Source organism: Globicephala melas, chromosome 7, assembly GCF_963455315.2.
Source record: "Globicephala melas chromosome 7, mGloMel1.2, whole genome shotgun sequence".
Lineage (NCBI taxonomy): Eukaryota > Metazoa > Chordata > Mammalia > Artiodactyla > Delphinidae > Globicephala > Globicephala melas.
Window position 1 is genome coordinate 77,949,273 of NC_083320.1, and position 21,587 is coordinate 77,970,859.

Consider the following 21,587-nt stretch of genomic DNA (forward strand, 5'->3'; position numbering starts at 1 on the left):
CTGTAAATAATATATATACAGAAAAATATACGGGTGAATATTTAATCTCAGGTAGTTATAACATTGCCAAATGACATTTAAAAAAAAAAAAGATCAATCTGTACAGCAAAAACAAAACCCCATCGATTATAAGCAAAGAGAAGAGTTGAGCATGAAGCTGGCAAGTCATATGTAATATATGTGATTTGTTCTTCAGACTCAAGGTAAAAAGTTAGTCACCTATATATCACTGTACAAGAAGTCCTTTGCCTCCCTCTCAGGCATTCCCTTCCGCACTTACCTTGTCTGCCTGTTGAAATTCCCAGAGGTATTGTCATTCCTCTTTAGTAAACAAGCAGAGAACTGGAACCTCCCTCTTAAGCCCCCGAGTGCGGTTGCCTGTTGTTGCCACAGGGTGTTGCTATTGAAGCTTGATCCTGTGCAGCCCCTTGATGTCTGCTCAGCGGTGAAGCTCGTAACTGGTCCAGAAGTTTGCACAGACTTCACTGGGGGCACATGGGGCCTCTTAAAGGCTTTTAGAGTTCATATAATCAGAAGTTCTGCTCTTGTTTCCCACTTTACAGCCATTGTACCAGGGTTATAGGATATGAAGGAGCAATGAGCATCATTCATTCATTCGACAAATATTTACTCAGCACCTGCTATGTGCACCAAATACTGTTTTATGAATTGGAAATAATAATAGTGAACAAAACAAAACAAAAAATTCCTGCCATAATGCAGTCTACATTCCTTCTGAGGATTGGGTGGAGGAAGAGTAACAGTGGCAGAGACAGACAGTAGATAAGATTAAGTGTGTATGCTATGACACATCTACAGAAAGGCCTATGCATGAAGTCCTGACCTCTTTTAATTATTTTGTATTTATTCTATGTGGGACATCAATATGAATGGTAACAGTAAGTGTATCAAAGAAGAGAGGCTGAGTACTTGATGTATTTAAAATTATAGTTTGCTGATGACTTCTCACTAGCTTGTATAGGCACTTTGTGGCCACACTGTATACAGTGGTGCATCATGCAGCTATTAAAAATGTTAGTATAGACATATATTTATGAACATGGAGAGATGTTTATTATAAGTGGAAATGCAGGTTAGGAAATGATACATTTAGTATGATCACGGTATCTTATCTGATTGGTAAATTAGGGAGTAACTGGCCCTACTGATGCCCTTTGTCAGCATAGCAGCTAGCTAGTCTTTCCACAGCCATTGAGTGATTTCTTCATGGAATAAGTTGTACAGGGGCTCACCCCTGAGGGAGAGCTCTTTTTCTTTCTAGTGCTAACATGTCCACCTCTGGGGCTATTAGCAAGCCCATTTGTCCAGCACACCTAAAGCTTCTATTAGTAATGACAGTAATATTTTATTCTTTGTTTTGTTTCTCAACTTGTTCATTTGGCAGGGAAGTGGTTATCAGTTTTTGGGTGCTCTCTTTGGACACCTTATACTTATAAGCCTATTTTGTTTAGTTTTACACATATTTTTATTATTTTTCCATATACATATATAGGAAGAAGTCTGGGAAAATATGCATCATAGTTTTCCAAGAGGTTTGTAGAATTAGAAGATTTTTGCTTTCTTTTTTTTCTTGTCTGTACTTTTGAATTCACTGGAATTATTAGATATGTAATTAAGAAATAGTTAAGCATTTTAAACCTCTGAAAAATATAGCCTGGTCTGACTTTCCCTGTAGAAGAGTTAGTCATCTTTGTACAAGGGAAGAAGCTGGACCTGAGTAGATGTTTCCACCTACAGAGCTTGGTGCTTGAGTCTAGAACTTATGGTAGGCAAAAATATATTACTTTTCTGAAGTCTCTGACTTGTCATTTCATCACATATGTCAGAATAATTGCCTTTTATCCTTAAATTGTGTTAGGCAATTTGCATGATTTTTTTTTTTTTTTTTTTTTTTGCGGTACACGGGCCTCTCACTGCTGTGGCCTCTCCCGCTGCGGAGACCGGGGCATGAACCCGCGGGACCTGCATCGGCAGGCGGACTCTCAACCACTGCACCACCAGGGAAGCCCCCAATTTGCATGATTTTTAAAAGTTTGTTACAGTATTTAATTGAGGTCAACTGGATTCTGTATTTTTCTTTCCTACTTGCAAAATATAGCTGTTTGCTAATAAGCCTGTTTATTTTTTTGGTTTCTTTTACTATCCCTTGCCTTTAGAAAAGGAGCTACTCTAGATTCCTACCATCCTTTCTGTTTATCATAGTGATAATAGTACCCTTATATGTATATAGTACCCAGGTTTGTCTGTATTTGAAATCATAGGATATATTTATTAAAAGGGGAAAAGACATAAGGAAAATGTTTCTAAAGTGCTAGTTTTTATATCCCCACTTCTCTATACTAGTAGAAAAAAATTGTATTGTCCCTCTTGATATTGAAGTTGTAAAAGAGTAAACATGCTACATAATTAAATTACTATAGTTTGACCATGCTTTTTAAAAATTTACATTTTTAATTTTTATTTTGATCATGAAATATTTCAGACCACAAAAAAAGATACTGAGAATAAAATAAAGAATTTCTGCATACTCACTTTGCAACTTAATAAACAAAAGTTTACAAATACAATTAAGTCCCTGTGTACATTGTTTTAATTCCCCATCCACCTCCAGTTTGGTGTTTATCATTCTTGTGCATATGTTAATATATTTACTGTCTGTATATGTATATCTAAAGAATAGAGCATACTTTTAAATGTTTTTTTAAAACAGAAAGTTTTAATTTTATATGAAACATTCATATATTGCTAGTAAGAATGTAAAATGATACAGTTGCTTTGGAAAACTGTTTGCCATTTCCTAAAAAAATTGAACAGTTACCATACAACTCAGCAGTTCTCCTAGGTATATGCCAAAGAGATATGAAAACATATATCCACACAAAAACTTGTACACGGATGTTCATAGCAGCATTGCATTATTCAAACTTAGCCAGAAAAGCCACAAAGAAAACCCCACCCAAATGTTCATCAGCTGGTGAACGGATAAATAAAATGAGGTATATCTGTAGAATGAAATATTATTCAACATTGTAAAAAGGAATGAAGTACTGATACCTGCTTCAACATGGATGAGCCTTGAAAACATTATACTAAGTAAAAGAAGCCAGTTACAAAAGACTGTATATTTTATGATTTCATTTATATGTGAAGTCCAGAAAACGTATAGAAACAAAGTAGATTAGTGGTTGTCTAGGGGGAGAATGGGCTGTGATTTCCCATGGTTAGGGATTTATTTTTAGGATGATGAAAATGTTCTAAAGTGAGATAGTGGTGATAGTTGCACAACTCTGTGAATATACTAAAAACATTGAATTGTACACTTTAAATGGTGAATTGTATTGGGATGTGCATTATATCTCAATTTAGCTGTTTTAAAAGTTCATGTGAATGTTATATATAAGCTTTTTAAACTCAGCATAAGCCAAACAAATCATTTTGAGATTTACAGATTTTTGGACAGTTCAGTTCTTTATAACTCATTTTCACATTCTGTTATATGAATTTACTGTATTTTCTTAATCCATTTTCCTTTTTGCTCTTAAAAAAATGCTTCAGTGAGCAGTTCACTCCATGTTTCCTTATATTGTAACACATTTTTAAGGCTTTCTTTGAAGTAAGAATTTGGTAGAATTATTGATCATTTGAAATTTATTTAGTATTTAATTATTTAGAAGACATTTTATTGGTGTACCTCAGCACATTTAATTATACAACTTAAAATTGAAATTAATAAAAGTACTCATTGTCTGAAATCTTTCTGTGCAACTTTTATATTTGGCAAAAGAAAAGGTAAGACTTCTCAATCTTAACTACTGTGCCTTTCTTGGTATTTTTATTTTATTTTACTGTAGTTTAACTGAAGTATAGTTAATGTAAAATATTGTTAGTTTCAGGAGTACTACATAGTGATTTGACATTTGGGTGCATTATGAAATGATCACCATAATAATAAGTCTAGTAACCATCTGTGCCCATATCAAGTTATTACAGCATTATTAACCGTATTCCTAATCCTGTATTTTTATCTCTGTGGCTTATTTATTTTAAAACTGAAGTTTTAAAATATTCCCCTCATCTATTGCCCCCCCCCAACCCTGCCAAATCCCTCCCTTCTGACAACCACCCACATTTGTTGAGTCTGTTTCGATTTGTTTCATTTTGTTTTGTGTTTTAGATTCTACGTATGAGTGAGTTCATGCAGTATTTGTCTCTTTGAGTTATTTCACTTAGCATAATATTGTTTATATCCATCCATGTTGTCACAATGGCAATTATATTTTTTTCATTTTTTTAGAATATTACTGAGTAATATTCCATTACATAACATGTATATACACACACCACATCTTCTTAATCCATTCATCTTTTGCTGGGCGCTTTGATTGCTTCCATATCTTGGCTTTTATAAATAATGCTGCAGTGAACATTGAAGTGCATATATCTTTTAGAATTATTGTTTTTATTTTCTTTGGGTAAATACCCAGAGTGAAATTGCTGGACCACATGGCAGTACTATTTTTAATTTTTTGAGGAACCTCCATACCATTTTCCATAGTGGCTCACCAATTTACAGTTTCACCAGCAGTTCACGAGATTTCACGTTTCTCCACATCCTTGCCAACACATGTTATTTGTTGTCTTTTTCATGATAGTCATTCTGATAAGTGCGAGGTGGTATCTCATTGTGGTTTCGATATGCACTTCCCTGGTGATTAGTGATGTTGAGCATCTTTTCATGTGTCTGTTGGCCATCTGTAAGTCTTCTTTGGAAAAATGTCTATTCATTTCCTCTGCTCATTTTTTAAATTGGGTTGATGGCTTTTTTTGATGTTGAGTTATATGAGTTCTTGGTGTATTTTGGATATCCCTTATCAGATATATCATTTGCAAATATCTTCTCCCATTCAGTAGGTGGCCTTTTTGTTTTGTTGATAGTTTCTGTCACTGTGCCAAATCTTTAAATTTGATGTAGTACCATTTGTTTATTTTTGCTTTTGTTTCCCTTGCCTGAAGAGACATATCCAAAGAAAACTACTAAGACTGATGTCAGAGAGCATTCTGCCTATGTTTTCTTCTAGGAGTTTTATGGTTTCAGGTCTTAACATTTAGGTCTTTAATCCATTTTGACTTTATTTTTGTATATGGTGTGAGAAAGTAGTCCAGTTTGATTCTTTTGCATGTAGCTCTCCAGTTTTCCCAACACCATTTATTGAAGAATTTATTTCCCCATTATATATTCTTGCCTCCTTTGTCATGGATTCATTGATCATATAAGTGTGTTGTTCATTTCTTGGCTCTTTATTATGTTCCATTGATCCATGTGTCTATTTTATGTCAGGACCATACTGTTTCGATTACTGTAGCTTTTTAGCAGTTTGAAATTAGCTAGTGTGATATTTCCAGCTTTGCTCTTCTTTCTCAAGGTTATTTTGGTTATTTGGGGTCTTTGTGATTATGTACAAATTTTAGAATTATTTGCTTTAGTTCTGTGAAAAATGCCATTGGTATTTTGATAAGGATTGCATTGAATCTGTAAATTGCCTTGGGTAGTATGGTCATTTTAACAATATTCTTCCAATCCAAGAACACAGGACATCGTTGTTTTCAACTTCTTTCTTCAGTTCTTGTAGTTTTCTAACTATGGGTCTTTTACCTCATTGGTCAGATTATTCCTAGGAATTATATTCTTCTTAATGCAATTGTAAGTGGGATTATTTTCTTAATTTTCCCTTCTGATAGTTTGTTGTTAACATATAGAAAAGCAACATATAGTATATCATTTGCAAACAGTGACAGTTTTATTTCTTCCTTTCTAATTTGGATTCCCCTTATTTCTTTATCTTGTCTGGTTGCTGTGGGTAGGACTTCCAATACTCTGCTGAATAAAAGTGGCAAGAGTGGGCATCCTTGTCTTTTTTCTGATGTTAGGAGAAATACTTACAGCTTTTCACCATTGAGTATGAGGTTGGCTCTGGGTTTTTCATATATGGTCTTTATTACTTTGAGGTATGTTTCCTCTATACCCACTTTATTGAGTGTTTTTATCACAAATGGATTTTGAATTTTGTGAAAAGCTGTTTCTATTAAGATGCTCATATGATTTTTATTCTTCACTTTGTTAATGTGGTGTATCGCATTGATTGATTTGTGGTTGTTGAACCATCCTTGCATCACTGGGATAAATCCCACTTGATTGTGGTGTATGATCCTTTTACTGTATTGTGGAATTTGGTTTGCTAATATGTTTTTGAGGATTTTTGCATCTATACTTATCAGTGATATTGGCCTATAATTTTCTTTTTTTGTGTGATTTCTTTGTCTGGTGTTGATATCAGGATGATGCTGGCCTGGTAGACTGAGTTTGGAAGCATTCGTTCCTCTTCAGTTTTTTGAAATAGTTTGAGAAGAGTAGATGTTAACTCTTCATTAAATATTTGATAGATTCACCTGTGAAGCCCTCTGGTCCTGGACTTTGGTACTTTGGTTTCTTGGAGGGTGTTTTTGTTTGTTTGTTTGAATTACTGATTCAATTTTATTACTGGTAATTGGTCTGTTCATGTTTTTTTTTCTTCCTGATTCAGTCCTGGGAGATTGTACATTCTAGGAATTTATCCATTTTTCCTAGGTTGCCCCTTTTACAGGCATACAATTGTTCATAGTAATTTCTTATGATCCTTTGTATTTCTGCATTGTCAGTCATAACTTCTCTTTTATGTCTGATTTTATTTATTTGGGCCCTCTCTTTTTTTCTTGTTGAGTCTGTCTAAAGTTTTATCAATTTTATTCATCTTTTCAAAGAACTAGCTCTGAGTTTCGTTGATCTTTTCTATTGTTTTTTTAGTCTCTCTTTCATTTATTTCTGCTCTGGTCTTTATTTTCTTTCTTCTATTAACCTTTGCATTTTGTTGGTTCTTCTTTTTCTAGTTCCTTTAGGTGTAGGTTGTTTATTTGAGAGTTTTCTTGTTTCCTGAGCCTGGCTTCTGTTGCTATAAACTTCCCTCTTAGAACGGCTTTTGCTGTGTCCCAAAGATTTTGGATCATTATGTTTCCAGTTTCATTTGTCTCCAGGTACTTTTTTTATTTTTTCTTTGATTTTTTTTCAGCGGCTCATGGTTATTTAGTAACATATTGTTTAGCCTCCATGTGTTTGTGTTTGCAGTTTTTTTCTTGTAGTTGATTTCTAGTCTCATACCACTGTAGTCAGAGAAAGATGCTTGGTATGATTTCATTCTTAAATTTATTGAGAGTTGTTCTTTGACCTAGCATATAATCTCTCCTGGAGAATGTTCCATGTGCACTTGAAAAGAATGTGTATCCTGCTGTTTTTGGATGAAATGTTCTATATATGTTTGTTCCATCTGCTCTATTGTGTCATTTAGGCCAGTGTTGCCTTATTGATTTTCTGTCTGGATGATCTGTCCATTGATGTAAATGGGGTGATAAAGTCCCTTACTATTATTATATTACTGTCAATATTTCCATTTCTGTTTGTCAATATTTGCTTTATGTATTTAGCTGCTTGAACGTTGTGTGCATAATTTACAATTGTTGTATCTTCTGTTGGATTGATCCCTCTATCATTATGTAATGTCCATCTTTGTCTCTTGTTACAGTCTGTTTTAAAGTCTGTTTTATCTGATATACATATTGCTACCCCAGCTTTCTTTTTGTTTCCATTTGTATGGAACACATACCTTTTTCCATCCACTCACTTTCAGTTGGTATGTATCTTTCGATCTAAAGTGAGCTGCTTGTATGCAGCATGTATATACAAGTCTTGTTTTTTAATTTATTCTGCCACCCTGTGTCTTTTGATTGGAGCATTTAGTCCATTTACATTTAAAGTAATTATTGATAGGTTTGTACTTACTGCCAGTTTGTGAATTGTTTCTGGTTGTTATCGTAGTTCTTTTTTGTTCCTTTTTCCTTTGATCTCTTGTGATTTGATGACCATTTTTAGTGTTACATTTGGATTCTTTTCTCTTTTTTGTATGCGTATCTATTGTAGGTTTTGGGGTGGGTTTTTTTAGTAAATCTATTTATTTATTTTTGGCTGCGTTGGGTCTGCATTGCTGCGCACAGGCTTTCTCTAGTTGTGGTGAGTGGGGGCTATGCTTCATTGTGGTGCGCAGGCTTCTCATTGCAGTGGCTACTCTTGTTGTGGAGTACAGACTCTAGGTGCATGGGCTTCAGTAGTTGTGGCACACAGGCTCAGTAGTTGTGGCTCGCAGGCTCTAGAGCACAGGCTCAGTAGTTGTGGTGCACGGGCTTAGTTGCTCTGCGGCATGTGGGATCTTCCTGGACCAGGGCTCAAACCCATGTCCCCTGCATTGGCAGGCAAATTCTTAATCACTGCGCCACCAGGGAAGTCCTTATTGTAGGTTTTTGATTTGTGGTTAGCATGAAGTTTATACATATCAACATATAGATATATATCGAGACATATACATATATATATAATCATATGTATATTTTTTGACTTGATGACTTCTTTTTTTATTAACTTATTTTATTTACATACTTGGCTGCATTGGGTCTTCGTTGCTGTGCACAGGCTTTCTCTAGTTGAGGCAAGCGGGGGCTACTCTTTGTTGCGGTGCACGGGCTTCTCATCGCTTTGGCTTCTCTTGTTGCAGAGCACGGGATTTAGGCATGTGGGCTTCAGTAGTGTGGCACATGGGCTTAGTTGCTCCACGGCATGTGGGATCTTCTAGGATCAGGGCTCGAACCCATGTCCCTTTCATTGGCAGGTGGATTCTTAACCACTGTGCCACCAGGGAAGTCCCGACTTGATGACCTTAAGTTCAAAAACATTCTAACCACCTTACATTTCCCTACATTTTTAATTTTTTTATGTCATATTTTATAATTTTTCATTTTTTGTATCCCTTAATTACTCTTGTGGTTGTAGATGAATTTACTATTTTTGTCTTTTAACCTTCCTACCGGCTTTGTAAGTAGTTAATCTACTACCTTTACTGTATATTTGCTTTTACCAGTGAGATTTTTCCTTTCATAATTTTTGTATTTCTAGTTGTGGTCTTTCCTGCTTAGAGAAGTCTCTTTAACATTTCTTGTAAAGCCAGCTTAGTGGTGCTGAACTCTTAGCTTTTGTTCGTTTGTGAAACTCATCTCTCCTTCAAATCTGAGTGATATCTTTGCTGGCTAGAGTATTCTTGTTTGTAGGTTTTTTCCTTTAATCACTTTAAACATATTGTGCCATGTTCTTCTGGCCTGTAGAGTTTCTGTCAAAAAGTCAGCTAATGGTCTTACAGGAGTTCCCTTGTGTGTAACTGGTTGCTTTTCTCTTGCTGCTTTTATGTCTTTCTTGGTATTTATTGTTATGCAAGACATCCTTATTTTTGTGTGTGCTTATCTCTTATAGAAAAGGCCACAAATGAGTACAACACTACAGAAGATTGGAGTCTTATTATGGACATATGTGACAAAGTTGGAAGCACTCCTAATGGGTAAGATGCCCAGTCATGCCCGCTGAATGTCTAGGAACTTAATAATCTGTGTCTCTTATCCTGATGTAACTTTGGAAGGAAAATGGGATTTTTACTATTTCCTTTTGGGGGATAAAAGTAAAGACATGCTGGGTGGCTGGATTTATGTGGTTAACCTCATCCTGAAAGAACAAATGAAAAGAATTGACCAAAAACTTGAAATATTAAAACACATAATTAAAGCCTTTTTACAGCAGGGACACACGTTAACAATGAATAGACTTAATTATTTAGGGAATTCCCCTGTGACTTAGACATGTTTAATAATGAAGTAGGTAAATACAATAACATAAAACATATATACTAAAAAGACCTTTCAATAATGAATAGGTAAATGCAATAAATCATAATGAAAAAATGAATATAAATAATGGTGCTTTGGGGATGGAATGGAGCAGTCAAGCTGAACTGAGTATACGTTAGAAGTTTAGAAGACTGATGAAAGCATTTGTTTTAACATTACAGCTTTTCAAAGTGCATTCATGCATGTTTATACTTAAATCTTTTGAGACTGTATATCTTGCTAGTTTTTTTTCCCACAAGATAAGAATTTGCTCTGTGAAAGCTCAGTCTGTCTTGAAGAAATGAAAAGGTAATTTATATGATATTATTCTCTTGTGTTGACTGACCTTTTTTGAAATGATTTGGCTCTTCATTTTTGATTTTGGAATGTACAACCTTTGCAACAAGTTTTCTTTTTCTTTTTTTTCTTTTAAGTTCTACAAGTCTATGAGCAAAACATTGTGTAAGATCATTTGATAGATTGAGTCCTTTAATGAAGTGACATTTGCAGGTGTATATATAAGGTATTCTGCTACCAAATAAGTTTAAATTTAAAAGTAAATGTTTGAATTGAAATTCTGAATACTTAACCTTCTTCATTTTTTTAGAGCAAAAGATTGCCTAAAAGCCATAATGAAAAGGGTAAATCATAAGGTTCCTCATGTTGCTCTGCAGGCGTTAACTGTAAGTGAAAGTCTTGTTATTATTTCACCCAAATTTTAAATGTGTATTTATTTCAGTTAAGTAAGATAATATCTCAACATTTATATATTGATTTTTATTTTAATTAATAGCTTCTTGGGGCTTGTGTGGCAAACTGTGGAAAGATATTTCATTTAGAAGTATGTTCCCGTGATTTTGCAACAGAAGTACGTGCTGTGATAAAAAATAAGGTAAATTTTAAAAAGAGAAGAAATTTGTCATTAAAAAATATATATGCTGTGTTATTTTTAACTATATAAAGCATTAATAGAGTTGTATAGTAAGGGAAATCATTTTAAATAGATTTGAAATGAAAAAAACTTTCTGTTCTAAAATTTGTTGTTTGCATTTGTAACACCAAAAACTGTTTTCCTCCCCAAATCATATATATTAGTGATAATAGCTGATCTTTATTGAGGGTTAGCAGTCACTGCTTTAAGCATTTTATGTATGCTACCTTTTTTAAAGCTCTTAACAACCCTTAGAAGTTAGATTCCCTTATCATTCCTATTTTATAGATGCAGAAACAGACTTAAGAGAAGTTAAGTAACTTGTCTAAGGTTATGCAGCTACTAAGTGGCATAGTTGATGTTCATATTCTGGTTTCTGTGACTTCAGAGTCCAAACTAACCACCATTCTGTCCTGATTCCCATTAGAGATGGTGAGCAAAGGGGGCCTTTATTTTAGAGCAGGGTGGAGAGGGTCTTCTTGATGGGGTTGTTATTAATTTATTTCTGTTAGAAGCTCTGAAGCACTATTCTCATGCTATTAGTGGCAAAAATATCAGAATTTTAGTTTAGTTGATATGAAAAGCTTAATCTAATATTGAGAATATTAAGAAAACATAAAAGAAATAACCTCTGAATATAATAGATTCATTGTCATTGTATAAGGCATAAATGTTGATGTTCAAAAAGGGTAATTTTCTGGGCTTCCCTGGTGGCGCAGTGGTTGAGAGTCCGCCTGCCGATGCAGGGGACACGGTTTTGTGCCCCGGTCCGGGAAGATGCCAGGGAGTGGCTAGGCCCGTGAGCCATGGCCACTGAGCCTGCGCGTCCGGAGCCTGTGCTCCGCAACGGGAGAGGCCACAACAGTGAGAAGACCGCATACCGCCAAAAAAAAAAAAAAAAAAAGTAATTTTCCAAGAAACAACTATATATTAAAATGTAAATAAGCATTTATCAAGTGCTCATTTAGGCTAAGGATTGCTAGACTTTTGTTGATGTTCATAAAATTAGAGAATTTTGGTGGTAATTCTCTTTGTTAAATAATTCAAGTACTTATTTTAACAATTTTTTTCTTTGCCTTTTCTTTAAAAGGCTCATCCTAAAGTATGTGAAAAACTGAAATCTTTAATGGTGGAGTGGTCAGAAGAATTTCAGAAGGACCCACAGTTTAGTCTGATATCTGCAACTATTAAATCTATGAAAGAAGAAGGAATTACTTTTCCTTCAGCAGGTTCTCAGGTAAGAGATCATTCAGACTCATGGTTGACCCTATACTATTTTGAAGATATATACCTTGGGTAAAAGCTGGCAAGGTTTATCTTAGTCATCATTGCTTACCTGCACTCTACAGGAGTCTGTCTAGCGTAGTGCCTTATATTGAGTAGACATTGTAATTGTCAAGTGAATTACTTCTACAAATGAGAACTTTGAGAAGTGAATCATCCATAAATAATCTGTTTAATGCTACTCTGAATGTAGAGTCATGCAAAAGGCATAGATGTGTGAGAGAGCCCTTATGTTCAAGAAATTTATAGTCAATTTGGAGGGTAACTATATACATGTGAAAAATAACTAGTTATAATTGACAAATATGGATGAGGGATACACAAGCTAGATGCCAGGTTAACTACAGATTGGGATGGTGAAGAAGGTGAAGAGTAGAATTTTTAGGCTGGAATGTATTTCAGTATGTAGAGAGGAGTAAAGAGGTCATCAAGGAAGGAATGACATGAACCAGTTCATGGACTTGAGAAAGCTCAAGACCTGTTTGTTGAAGAATGAATATGCCTGGAGTGAATAGTGTAGTTTACATATAAGATGGGGTGAACTATAAGATGAGAAATTTATTTGGAGATGTACGGGGTAGCTTTAGTAGGACAGGGGTGGGAGCAGGGATGATGAGTCACAGAGTAGGTTGTTTTTTTTAGTCTGTGGGAGAAAAACACTGTGTCTTGGCTTTTGCTCTCAGTGCCTCTTCTTTTCCAGGATGTGGGCTAGGCAAAGAGACTAAGAGAAGTACTGTATATTTTTTTAAAATTTTGGACTGTAGACTGAAGACACAAAAAGAACCTTTATAGCTGACCAGGCCTAAGGGTTCAAGATAGAATTTTGAGATAAAAACCTTATAAGTAACAAAAGTCTAGCATTTTCCTGCTCTGTCCTTTCTGCAGGTCATTCTCAAAAATCTGTGTTAAAGAACTGGTTGATGGTTCAGAATCCTGGACATCTCTGTCTTCCATGCCTTTAAGTTTAACCATGACCTTCCTTAGTCCTCTGCTATGCCTGAAGAGCCACCACCATTCAAACACAATGAGTAGTAAAAGGGGGCTTAACGTGTATGCCTAGAGCTGCACCTTTTGTCTGCGTCCTCCCTCCTCTTTTCTTCAGTCATTATCATGGCTTCTTGCTTCTACTGCTCGCATAGCCCTGTGCCTGTAGCAGTATAGCACCTCTCACTGAATGAGAGACCTTGGACCACTGAGATCAGGAAGTGCAATCAGGAGAGATTCATATTTAAGTACTTTCTGTATGCCAGGTTCTGTGTCAGATACTAAGATTTATGCAAAATGTAAGCCGGTTCGTGCCCTTTGTGATTTTTTTAATGTTTTCTTGAAAATTCTGATGTTCTGTTTTAGTGCTTGAAAACAACTACTTAATATTATCACAAAGACCTTCACTTTTAAGTGGAACTTAATTAACTTTTTAATTAGCATGAGCGAATAATCATAGAGCTTGTGTTTTCCTTGAAAAGGTAGTTGTGTTCATTTTACTCATACATTACAGACTGTCTCAGTTGCTGCCAAGAATGGTACGTCATTGAACAAAAACAAAGAAGATGAGGATATAGCTAAAGGTAAATAAAGGATCATGCACGTGTAATTTAGTGTTGCTAATCTAAAAACTAGTGGAGTCTGAAAAGTAAGAGAAACAATTGACGAGATATAAGATTGATTGAACTCATAAGCGTTGTCAGTAACATGTATTTAATGTCCTACCTTTGACGAGATTACATTTCACCTTTTCTTTAATGCCAAAGTTATGAGTCAAGCACAGAAATATGTTCATGACTTGTCCTATATGGAAAGCTACCCATATTATAATGTCACAATCTGTTTGCTGTAAAAATAATAGCTGCTATATATGACAGACTGTGATAATAAGGAATGAGCAAAAACTTATTTTAAAAAATGTCATGGTTCTCTGCCCTGTCCCCTCTCCCCTTCCTGCCCCCACAAAAGCTAATTGTTTAGCATTCAACTGGACAAATAAGATATTCACTTGATTTATTCTTATTAAATAGTACATTATGTAATATTTCTTATTAAAGTTTTAAAAAATAAGAATTAATTCTGGCTGTCTTGTTTTTTGTATTTTAATTTTTCAAACTAGCTATTGAATTATCATTGCAAGAGCAGAAGCAGCAGCACACAGAGACAAAATCTTTATATCCATCTGCAGAAATTCCATCAAATAATAAAGTTGCAAGGAAAGTGAGAGCTTTATATGATTTTGAAGCTGTGGAGGACAATGAACTCACCTTTAAACATGGTGAAATTATTATTGTTTTGGATGACAGGTATGTTTTAAATATTTCTTGAATATTTTGAAGTTATTAAGTATAATACCCTTAATTTAGAATGCTGGATATTCAGCTTTTGACTTTGGTGTATTTAAATCGTACTAGAACCTTTTCTACCTTAGTTATTTTTTTCTCAAATTAGACTGGGTAGTGTGAGTTTCTTATTCTTTTGTTAAATTTGGTAATAAAGTATTCTTTAGATCTTGGATTAAAAATGTATTAAATAATATTGTTTATTATCACAATTGGGAAACAGAAATATTCAGTCATCTGAATGGCATTTATATTAGGAGTTGTATATTCTAAAATTACTGGCAAAAAAAAACTTTAGGAAGAGATATAGTTATATTACCTTTGATCAGTGCAACCAAAAACTACTCAGCTCCTCCGCAATTCTTAATCTGCTACTGCCTCTCCCTCGCAATTTCTCTATCACTTAAAGTTGTAATAAAGAATAGATCTGTCTGTATTGGGCCTAAGTCTATTTTACTTTGCTTTTAAAAGAAATTGATGAAATTTAGCAAGAGTGAGACCTCATAGCTTGTTGCTGTGAAGAGAGATTGCAAATGTATTTGGTATCCATTATAAATAACTTAGTAAGGATACATTAGTATATTTTTAAATGTGTAGATACATAAAATCATTTTACTTTGCTACAGTAAATATTTATTGAGAAAATGTTATGTAAATAAGCTGTGTTTATAATAAAAAAGTGACCGAGGGCACAGTTCTTTCTTCATGAAACCTAGAATAAAGTAAGGAAGTTAAAGTTAGAGGTAATTAGGTGGGATGCAGATTGTGAATGCCATAAGAGGTAACGTTGGGGTCCAGAAGAAAGCAGAATCACACCTGGTACAAGCATCTAGGAAAGAAGGCTTATCCAGGGGGTCTATTTCAGGTGTTTGGAAAGGAATAGACAAAATTATCATTTCCAGATTCTGTGGCTGTCCATTTACAAGGTCCAAGAGAATCAATGATCAAACTGTTAAAACTGATAAGAGTTCATCAGGTTGTTGGATATAAGCTCAGTATACAAAAATCAGTGGTATGCTTTAATCACAACTATTTAGAAAATGTAGTAGAAAAAAATGTCATTCTCTATAGTCACAAAAATTATAAATGATTGAGGAATAAATAAACCTAACAAAGGTACATAAGGACTTTATGGAAAAAATTATAAAATTCTTTGAAAGATACAAAGGAATATAAATATATGTAATATATTTATGTAAATATAAATGGAGAGAGATACCATGTTTATGGTGAAGAAACCTTAATATTGTAAAGATTTAATTTTTCCAATGTTAATGTATAAACAGTGCATTTCCAATTAAAAGCCCAATAAGACTTTTTTTTAGAGAACTTGAAAACATTTTAATTTTAACATTAATATGGAAATGTGAAGGTATACAGTAACATAGGGAAGGTACTTACCCTGCCAAGTATCAAGGCATATTAACAAGCTGTAGTAAATAAATACATAGACTGTTGCAACAGGATGGAATCCAAAAATAGGCTCATGAAAGATAGCAGCTTGCTGTTTGAAAGATAGGCTATCATAAATCAGTAGAAAAATTGGTGTACTATTAAGTAAATTTTGCTGGGATGGTTTTTTGTGCAGTATAAATAAAATTTGATTCAGCTTCACACAGTACATAAAATTTCATTCCAAATTTAAAGAACTAAACGTGGGAGAGGGATATAAAGGAAAACCTGAAACTATTAAACAAATATATAGGAGAATAGGAGTTCAAGGATAGAGAAAGATTTCTTTTTTAAAAAAGTGTAGGGACTTCCCTGGTGGTGCAGTGGATAAGACTTCATGGTCCCAATGCAGGGATTCGATCCCTGGTCAGGGAACTAGATACCACATGCATGCTGCAAATAAGAGTTCACATGCCACAACTAAGGAGCCCACCTACCGCAACTGAGGAGCCCATGTGTCGCAACTAAAGGAGCCCACGTGCTGCAACTGAGGAGCCCACCTGCTGCAACTAAGACCCAGCACAACCAGATAAATAAATATTTTAAAAAATAAAAAAAAATTAAAAAGTGTAAACCATAAAAGGTTGCTAAATTTGATTATAGAAACAGAAAACAACATGCAATAAAACTGTAAGCATATGTTAAAAGACAGTGACAGTTTGAGAGAAGGTATTTGCATAATGCAGACAAACAAATGCTAATCAGAATATGTACAGAACTCCTACATATCCATGAAAAGAGACAAATGACCCAGTGGAAAACGAAAAGTGGACAGAAGGTATGAACGAGCAGTTTACAGAAAAGGCATTTTGGATGCTCAGAAGTGCAGATGAGCACAGCAGTGAGATGATTTCTCCTGTGTGACATCATGTGTTGATTGGACAGTTAACACGTGTGAGCAGAAATGACATTCTCACACACTGCTGAGGGAAAGGAGGATGGTGAATTGCCACAACCACTTTAGGGAACATTTGGCAATACTAGTAACGTGTTCTGTGGCCCTGCAAGTCCATGTCTGTGAATAAGCTAGAGAATTGTTGCATGTACGCCCTAAAATCTAGAATGATTATTGCCCCAATCTTCATAAGGGTGAAAGACTGGAAATAACCTAAATGTCTGCCTGTATGGGGATGGATAAATCAAATATGCCATGTTTGTGTGATGCATCTTTAAAAGGAATAAGCAAGAGCTGAAAGTATTGACATAAAATTTAAAAGATCTATAATGACTAGTATTTATATCTATAGAGCTGACTATAGATATCTATAGGTATATAGATATCTATAGATATATAGATATTTATATCTATAGAGTTTACTATATAGATATTTATATCTATAGAGTTTACTATATAGATATTTATATCTATAGAGTTTACTATATAGATATAGTAAAAGAATAAAAAATACACTTGAAGGAAGGTGACATACCAACTTGATAGTGGTGGTATGAAAGATGGATGTGAGTTTGGGACTTGGGGATGTTGATAAAGGAAACTTCAGTGTTATTTATAATGTTTTGATTTTTTTTAAGGCCCAGAATCAAATATGACCAGTTGCTGATTGGTTCTAAATTTAAGTATGGGAGTATGGATGTTTTGTTTTATTTGTGCTTTTTTATAGTTCCTATTAAGTTTAAGAAGAACTACATTTAAATATAGTGGGATTTGAGCTGGTATTTTCAAAGTAGGCTAAATTTAATTTTTATCTTAATTACTCTTGACATTAGTGTACTGAAATGTAGAGTAACAAGTGACATTTTTGTACTGTATTTTCAGTGATGCCAATTGGTGGAAAGGAGAAAATCACAGAGGAATAGGACTCTTCCCATCTAATTTTGTAACAACTAATTTAAACATAGAACCTGAGGCAGGTAAGTTAAGTCTGAGGGAAGGTTGAATCTATTGAAGTTTTTTTTAACTTGAATTTTGTGGTTCAGTTTGAAATATAAAGTAGATTGGCATTTAACTCTTGTTTTAAATCATTTATTTATAAGGAATACAGTGTAACATACTGCTTACCAAATTAAGGCATTAACTTATCCCAGGTCAATTCCAAGAGTTATTTCCTTATCATTATATTTTAAATCCTTTGAGAGCTAATGTACAGAGGTACAATTAAGGCATAAAATAAGCTGTGCTTGACCATGTAAATATTTAAATCAATGTAATTATAGTTTAAGAGGCAGTATGTGTTTGTTCAGTACAAACAAATATTTGTTTTATTCATCACTGAAGCACAGTATCAAAGCGGGCTGGGGGTGGGGTGGTGGTTGGGAGAACTGGTTGACAAGTGCTGAGTTTGATTACAGGGGTTAGGAGTACGCCTAAGTTTTAGACTTTTCCTCACCTTGATTTGATCCTAGCGAACTCAGAACAATAACAAAGTCATGTAATCAAGGCAGTAGGTCCCTAGTTCAGATCTTCTGAACTTCACTCAGTTTTGCAGCCATAGACCGTTCCCCTCAGCTGCTGCCAACCATACAGAGAAAGCTTCCATTTGTTAGGCAGGCAGGGAGTTGGGGGGAGCTGAGTGTAAAGAATAGCTGATGATAACACTAATGATGGTGAGGATCAAAAATAGAATTGCTCAGTGGTGTTTAAGCACTCATTTGTCAGGTGTTAAGCCAAATCTTTTGCTTGCACTATTTCGTTTAATGTTCATAAGTCTGTGAGATAGGTACTTTTGTTACCTCATTTTACAGATAAGGAAACTGATGCTGAGGTTATGTGGCTAGTAGGTGACAGCCAGGATACTAAAGTCAGCTAGTCTGCCGTTAGAATGTACTTGTACTAACTGACTCACTGCTGGACATACTGCTTCTAATCCTTATAGTTCTAGAGAAAGAACTTAAATTGAAAACTCGCTGCACTGTGTGTAACATCATCTTTGTATGGGTAGGGTGATGCATTCAATTAAAATGAAGTGTAGAGAGATGAATACTGAGTACTCTGCCACTATTTATACTTTTTATTCCTCTAGTCTGACTCTCTAAGTAGGTATGAAAATTGGAGACACTAGTTTTAATAACTTGATATAGACCACGCTCAGGGAATCCTATACTATGGTGATTTCCCCTTGGCATAGGCTAGAGAGATTGAGCTGCAGTTTTAAAAGGAAAAAATATTTGGGGTTTTCAGTAAGTCCTCATGTTATGCTGAGGTCTGCTCCTTAGGGCATATTTGAAAGTTAGCCAAATATTTGAAATAACTGTTGGGACTTATAAGTTCTTTGGTTATATAAATTTTGATTTTAATTTTTTTTACTAAAATTTACTTTATTAAAATATAGTACATTATAGCAGTACTCCAGTGAGCATTTAAATAGTTTTTTGTATATGTATGTTTGTAAGTTATTTTTCAGCCTTCTTTTTCCTAGGAAAAGTTTCTGTTTTGTGTTGCTTTAACCGTTATCAAAGTTAGGTTGAAATCAAGTCTATTTTTTTGTACATATAGAAAATAATTTTTTATAGCAAGGAAAGAGTGTAGAAGTTGTTCATAGATTTAACTCTGAAATTAGCTAATTAGATAATACTCTGTCTACTCTCTCATATATATATATTCACCCTAGTGATAACACTCAGTTCTCAGGAAAGTGTCTGTAATGACAGTTCCCATGAATTGCTTACTTGTTCCTCTAGAATGTAAGTTCCATCAGGGCAGGGATTCTTATCTGCTTTATTCATTGGTGTATTTCCAATGCCTAGAACAATGCCTGGCACGTAGTAAGGGCTAAATAAATGGTTGTGGCATGAATGAGTGAACATACGTAATAATTTATATTGATTATGAAATGTGATGATTATTTAAAGGGTTTCCATTTTCTTATGGATAATCACAGGCTACTTATAAATTAATGACTAAAATACCAAAGTAAATACTAAGGAACTTAAAGTTTACTTTGTTTCCATAGCAGCTGTGGACAAATTGAATGTAATTGATGATGAAGAGGAGGAAATTAAGAAATCAGAGCCTGAGCCTGTTTATATAGATGAGGTAGGATCCTTCTTTTGTTTAATGGTTAAACTGTTGAGACTTAAAATGTATTATCCTTGAGAATGCTTGGAAAGAGTAATTTTTATTATCATTGAAATTAAAACTCTTTGTAAAGTGTCCTATTTTTTAGGATAAGATGGATAGAGCCCTGCAAGTACTGCAGAGTATAGATCCAACAGATTCAAAACCAGACTCCCAAGACCTCTTGGACTTAGAAGGTGAATATTAGGGATTAATGTCATTTAATGTTTTAGCTATTTATAATGTCTTAAATTTCTTCTGCCTTGGGTTGCTTCCAGAGTTTAGAAATCTCTGGTGGGAAATAGACTGGTGTAGTAAATGAGTAAACATATTACGTAGAAGATGTTGCTGTAAAACTGCCTATCCTGTCCAGTGAAGAAGTCTTTGCTTTTCTGTAATATCACTAGTGAAATTTGCAGTCCAAAAAAGGACAGAATTAGAAATAACAGCATATTAATTGAGTCAAAATGTTCGAAATTCTTATTCCTCTTTTAATTTTCTTGTGTCGTAACTTTAAATGTCAAAATTATACATGATCTGTGTTAACTTTGTAATGCAGTTATTTGATGCATGCTGATGTGTCTTTTTAGTCTCTAAGAAATCTGAAACAAAACAAATGTCTTTATGTCTTTTTTAATCCATTGGGAGAAAAATCTCTGTGATAAATGGATAAATGTTATTAAATTTTTTTATGGAAGAAAGCCTGGTTATGAATATATAATATTATGCTATTGTATCAATGTTTACATTTGGAGATATATAAAATGTTTTATTTTGAAATGGCTTAAATAAATGAAAAATGTTCATATCTAATCTGTACTTAATTACATATTTTATACACTGTGACTCAAATTCCTTTTACTTTAGCTAATAATAGTTTTCTAGGTATTTTTAAGATTTTTGAGGTAACTCCAAATTTCAGTCTGCAAACTTAGTACTTCCAGAGAACATGGTGGGATTTCTGTTCTGATTTTGACTTTGCCTTGGTCACATGATATTAATGTTGATGCTGAATAGTATTAAATTTGGTCTTTTATAGTACCTTCTGTAGCATAAACTTAATTCTCTCTGTATTTTGCATGGTGTTGCATGTGGTGCTCTGTTGTTCAAAATTTTTGAAATTGACTTAAACTGGTTTTTAGTTTCAAGATTTTAAAATATTTTTGTATTTACAGATATCTGCCAACGGATGGGTCCAATGATAGATGAAAAACTTGAAGAGATTGATAGGTGAGATTCTTCATGCAGGAAATAACAAATATAGTTTTCCTAAGTTTACTTGTTTTTGGCAGAACTTTAAGCTAGGGAGTTTTTGTGGAACTGTTCCAATCTTTTGAAATTGTTTCTCAGTTTCCAAAACTCTTACAAACTAATAGCAGAATGGTACTTTTGATTTTGGTGCAGTTTTTTTCATGGCAATATATTACATGCAGAATGATAGACTCCAGCTCTTACAGTGCCAGTCTTCCTTTTCCTACTTGGGCTGGAGTTGAGAGATAATGAGTTGTGAAGAATAAAGCACAAAAATGGGAATAGGGATCTTAGGCAAGCATTGTTTTGTTATATAATGAGAAGTAGTATTTGTAAAACTTTCAAATGAAATTTCCTATGTGTTTGTGACTCTAAATCCAGTGTATATACCTTCTGTTCTCATTTTTGTTCCCTGTATTTCTGTATCTCTGTTGTCCTTTTAATTTCATTATCCTATCTAGTCTTACACTTCCTTAAAAATAGTAGCACTGAAAGACAGACTGTCAGGGTTTTG

General features: G+C 34.2%; 1 protein-coding gene across 2 annotated transcripts in view; it reads left to right on the plus strand.

Moving 5' to 3' along the window:
• STAM2 (signal transducing adaptor molecule 2) overlaps positions 1-21,587 on the plus strand; it is a 51,089-nt gene that overhangs the window by 19,214 nt on the left and 10,288 nt on the right. Inside the window, exons 2-11 of one of the 2 annotated variants that reach the window (XM_030852784.3) lie at positions 9,407-9,491; positions 10,421-10,496; positions 10,607-10,705; positions 11,835-11,981; positions 13,527-13,596; positions 14,133-14,319; positions 17,585-17,679; positions 19,722-19,801; positions 19,932-20,019; positions 20,998-21,052. In XM_030852784.3, coding sequence (XP_030708644.1) covers positions 9,407-9,491; positions 10,421-10,496; positions 10,607-10,705; positions 11,835-11,981; positions 13,527-13,596; positions 14,133-14,319; positions 17,585-17,679; positions 19,722-19,801; positions 19,932-20,019; positions 20,998-21,052 — 982 coding nt within the window. Of the gene's footprint in view, positions 1-9,406; positions 9,492-10,420; positions 10,497-10,606; positions 10,706-11,834; positions 11,982-13,526; positions 13,597-14,132; positions 14,320-17,584; positions 17,680-19,718; positions 19,802-19,931; positions 20,020-20,997; positions 21,053-21,587 lie in introns of both variants that reach the window. The other variant, XM_030852783.3, reaches the window with a different exon arrangement.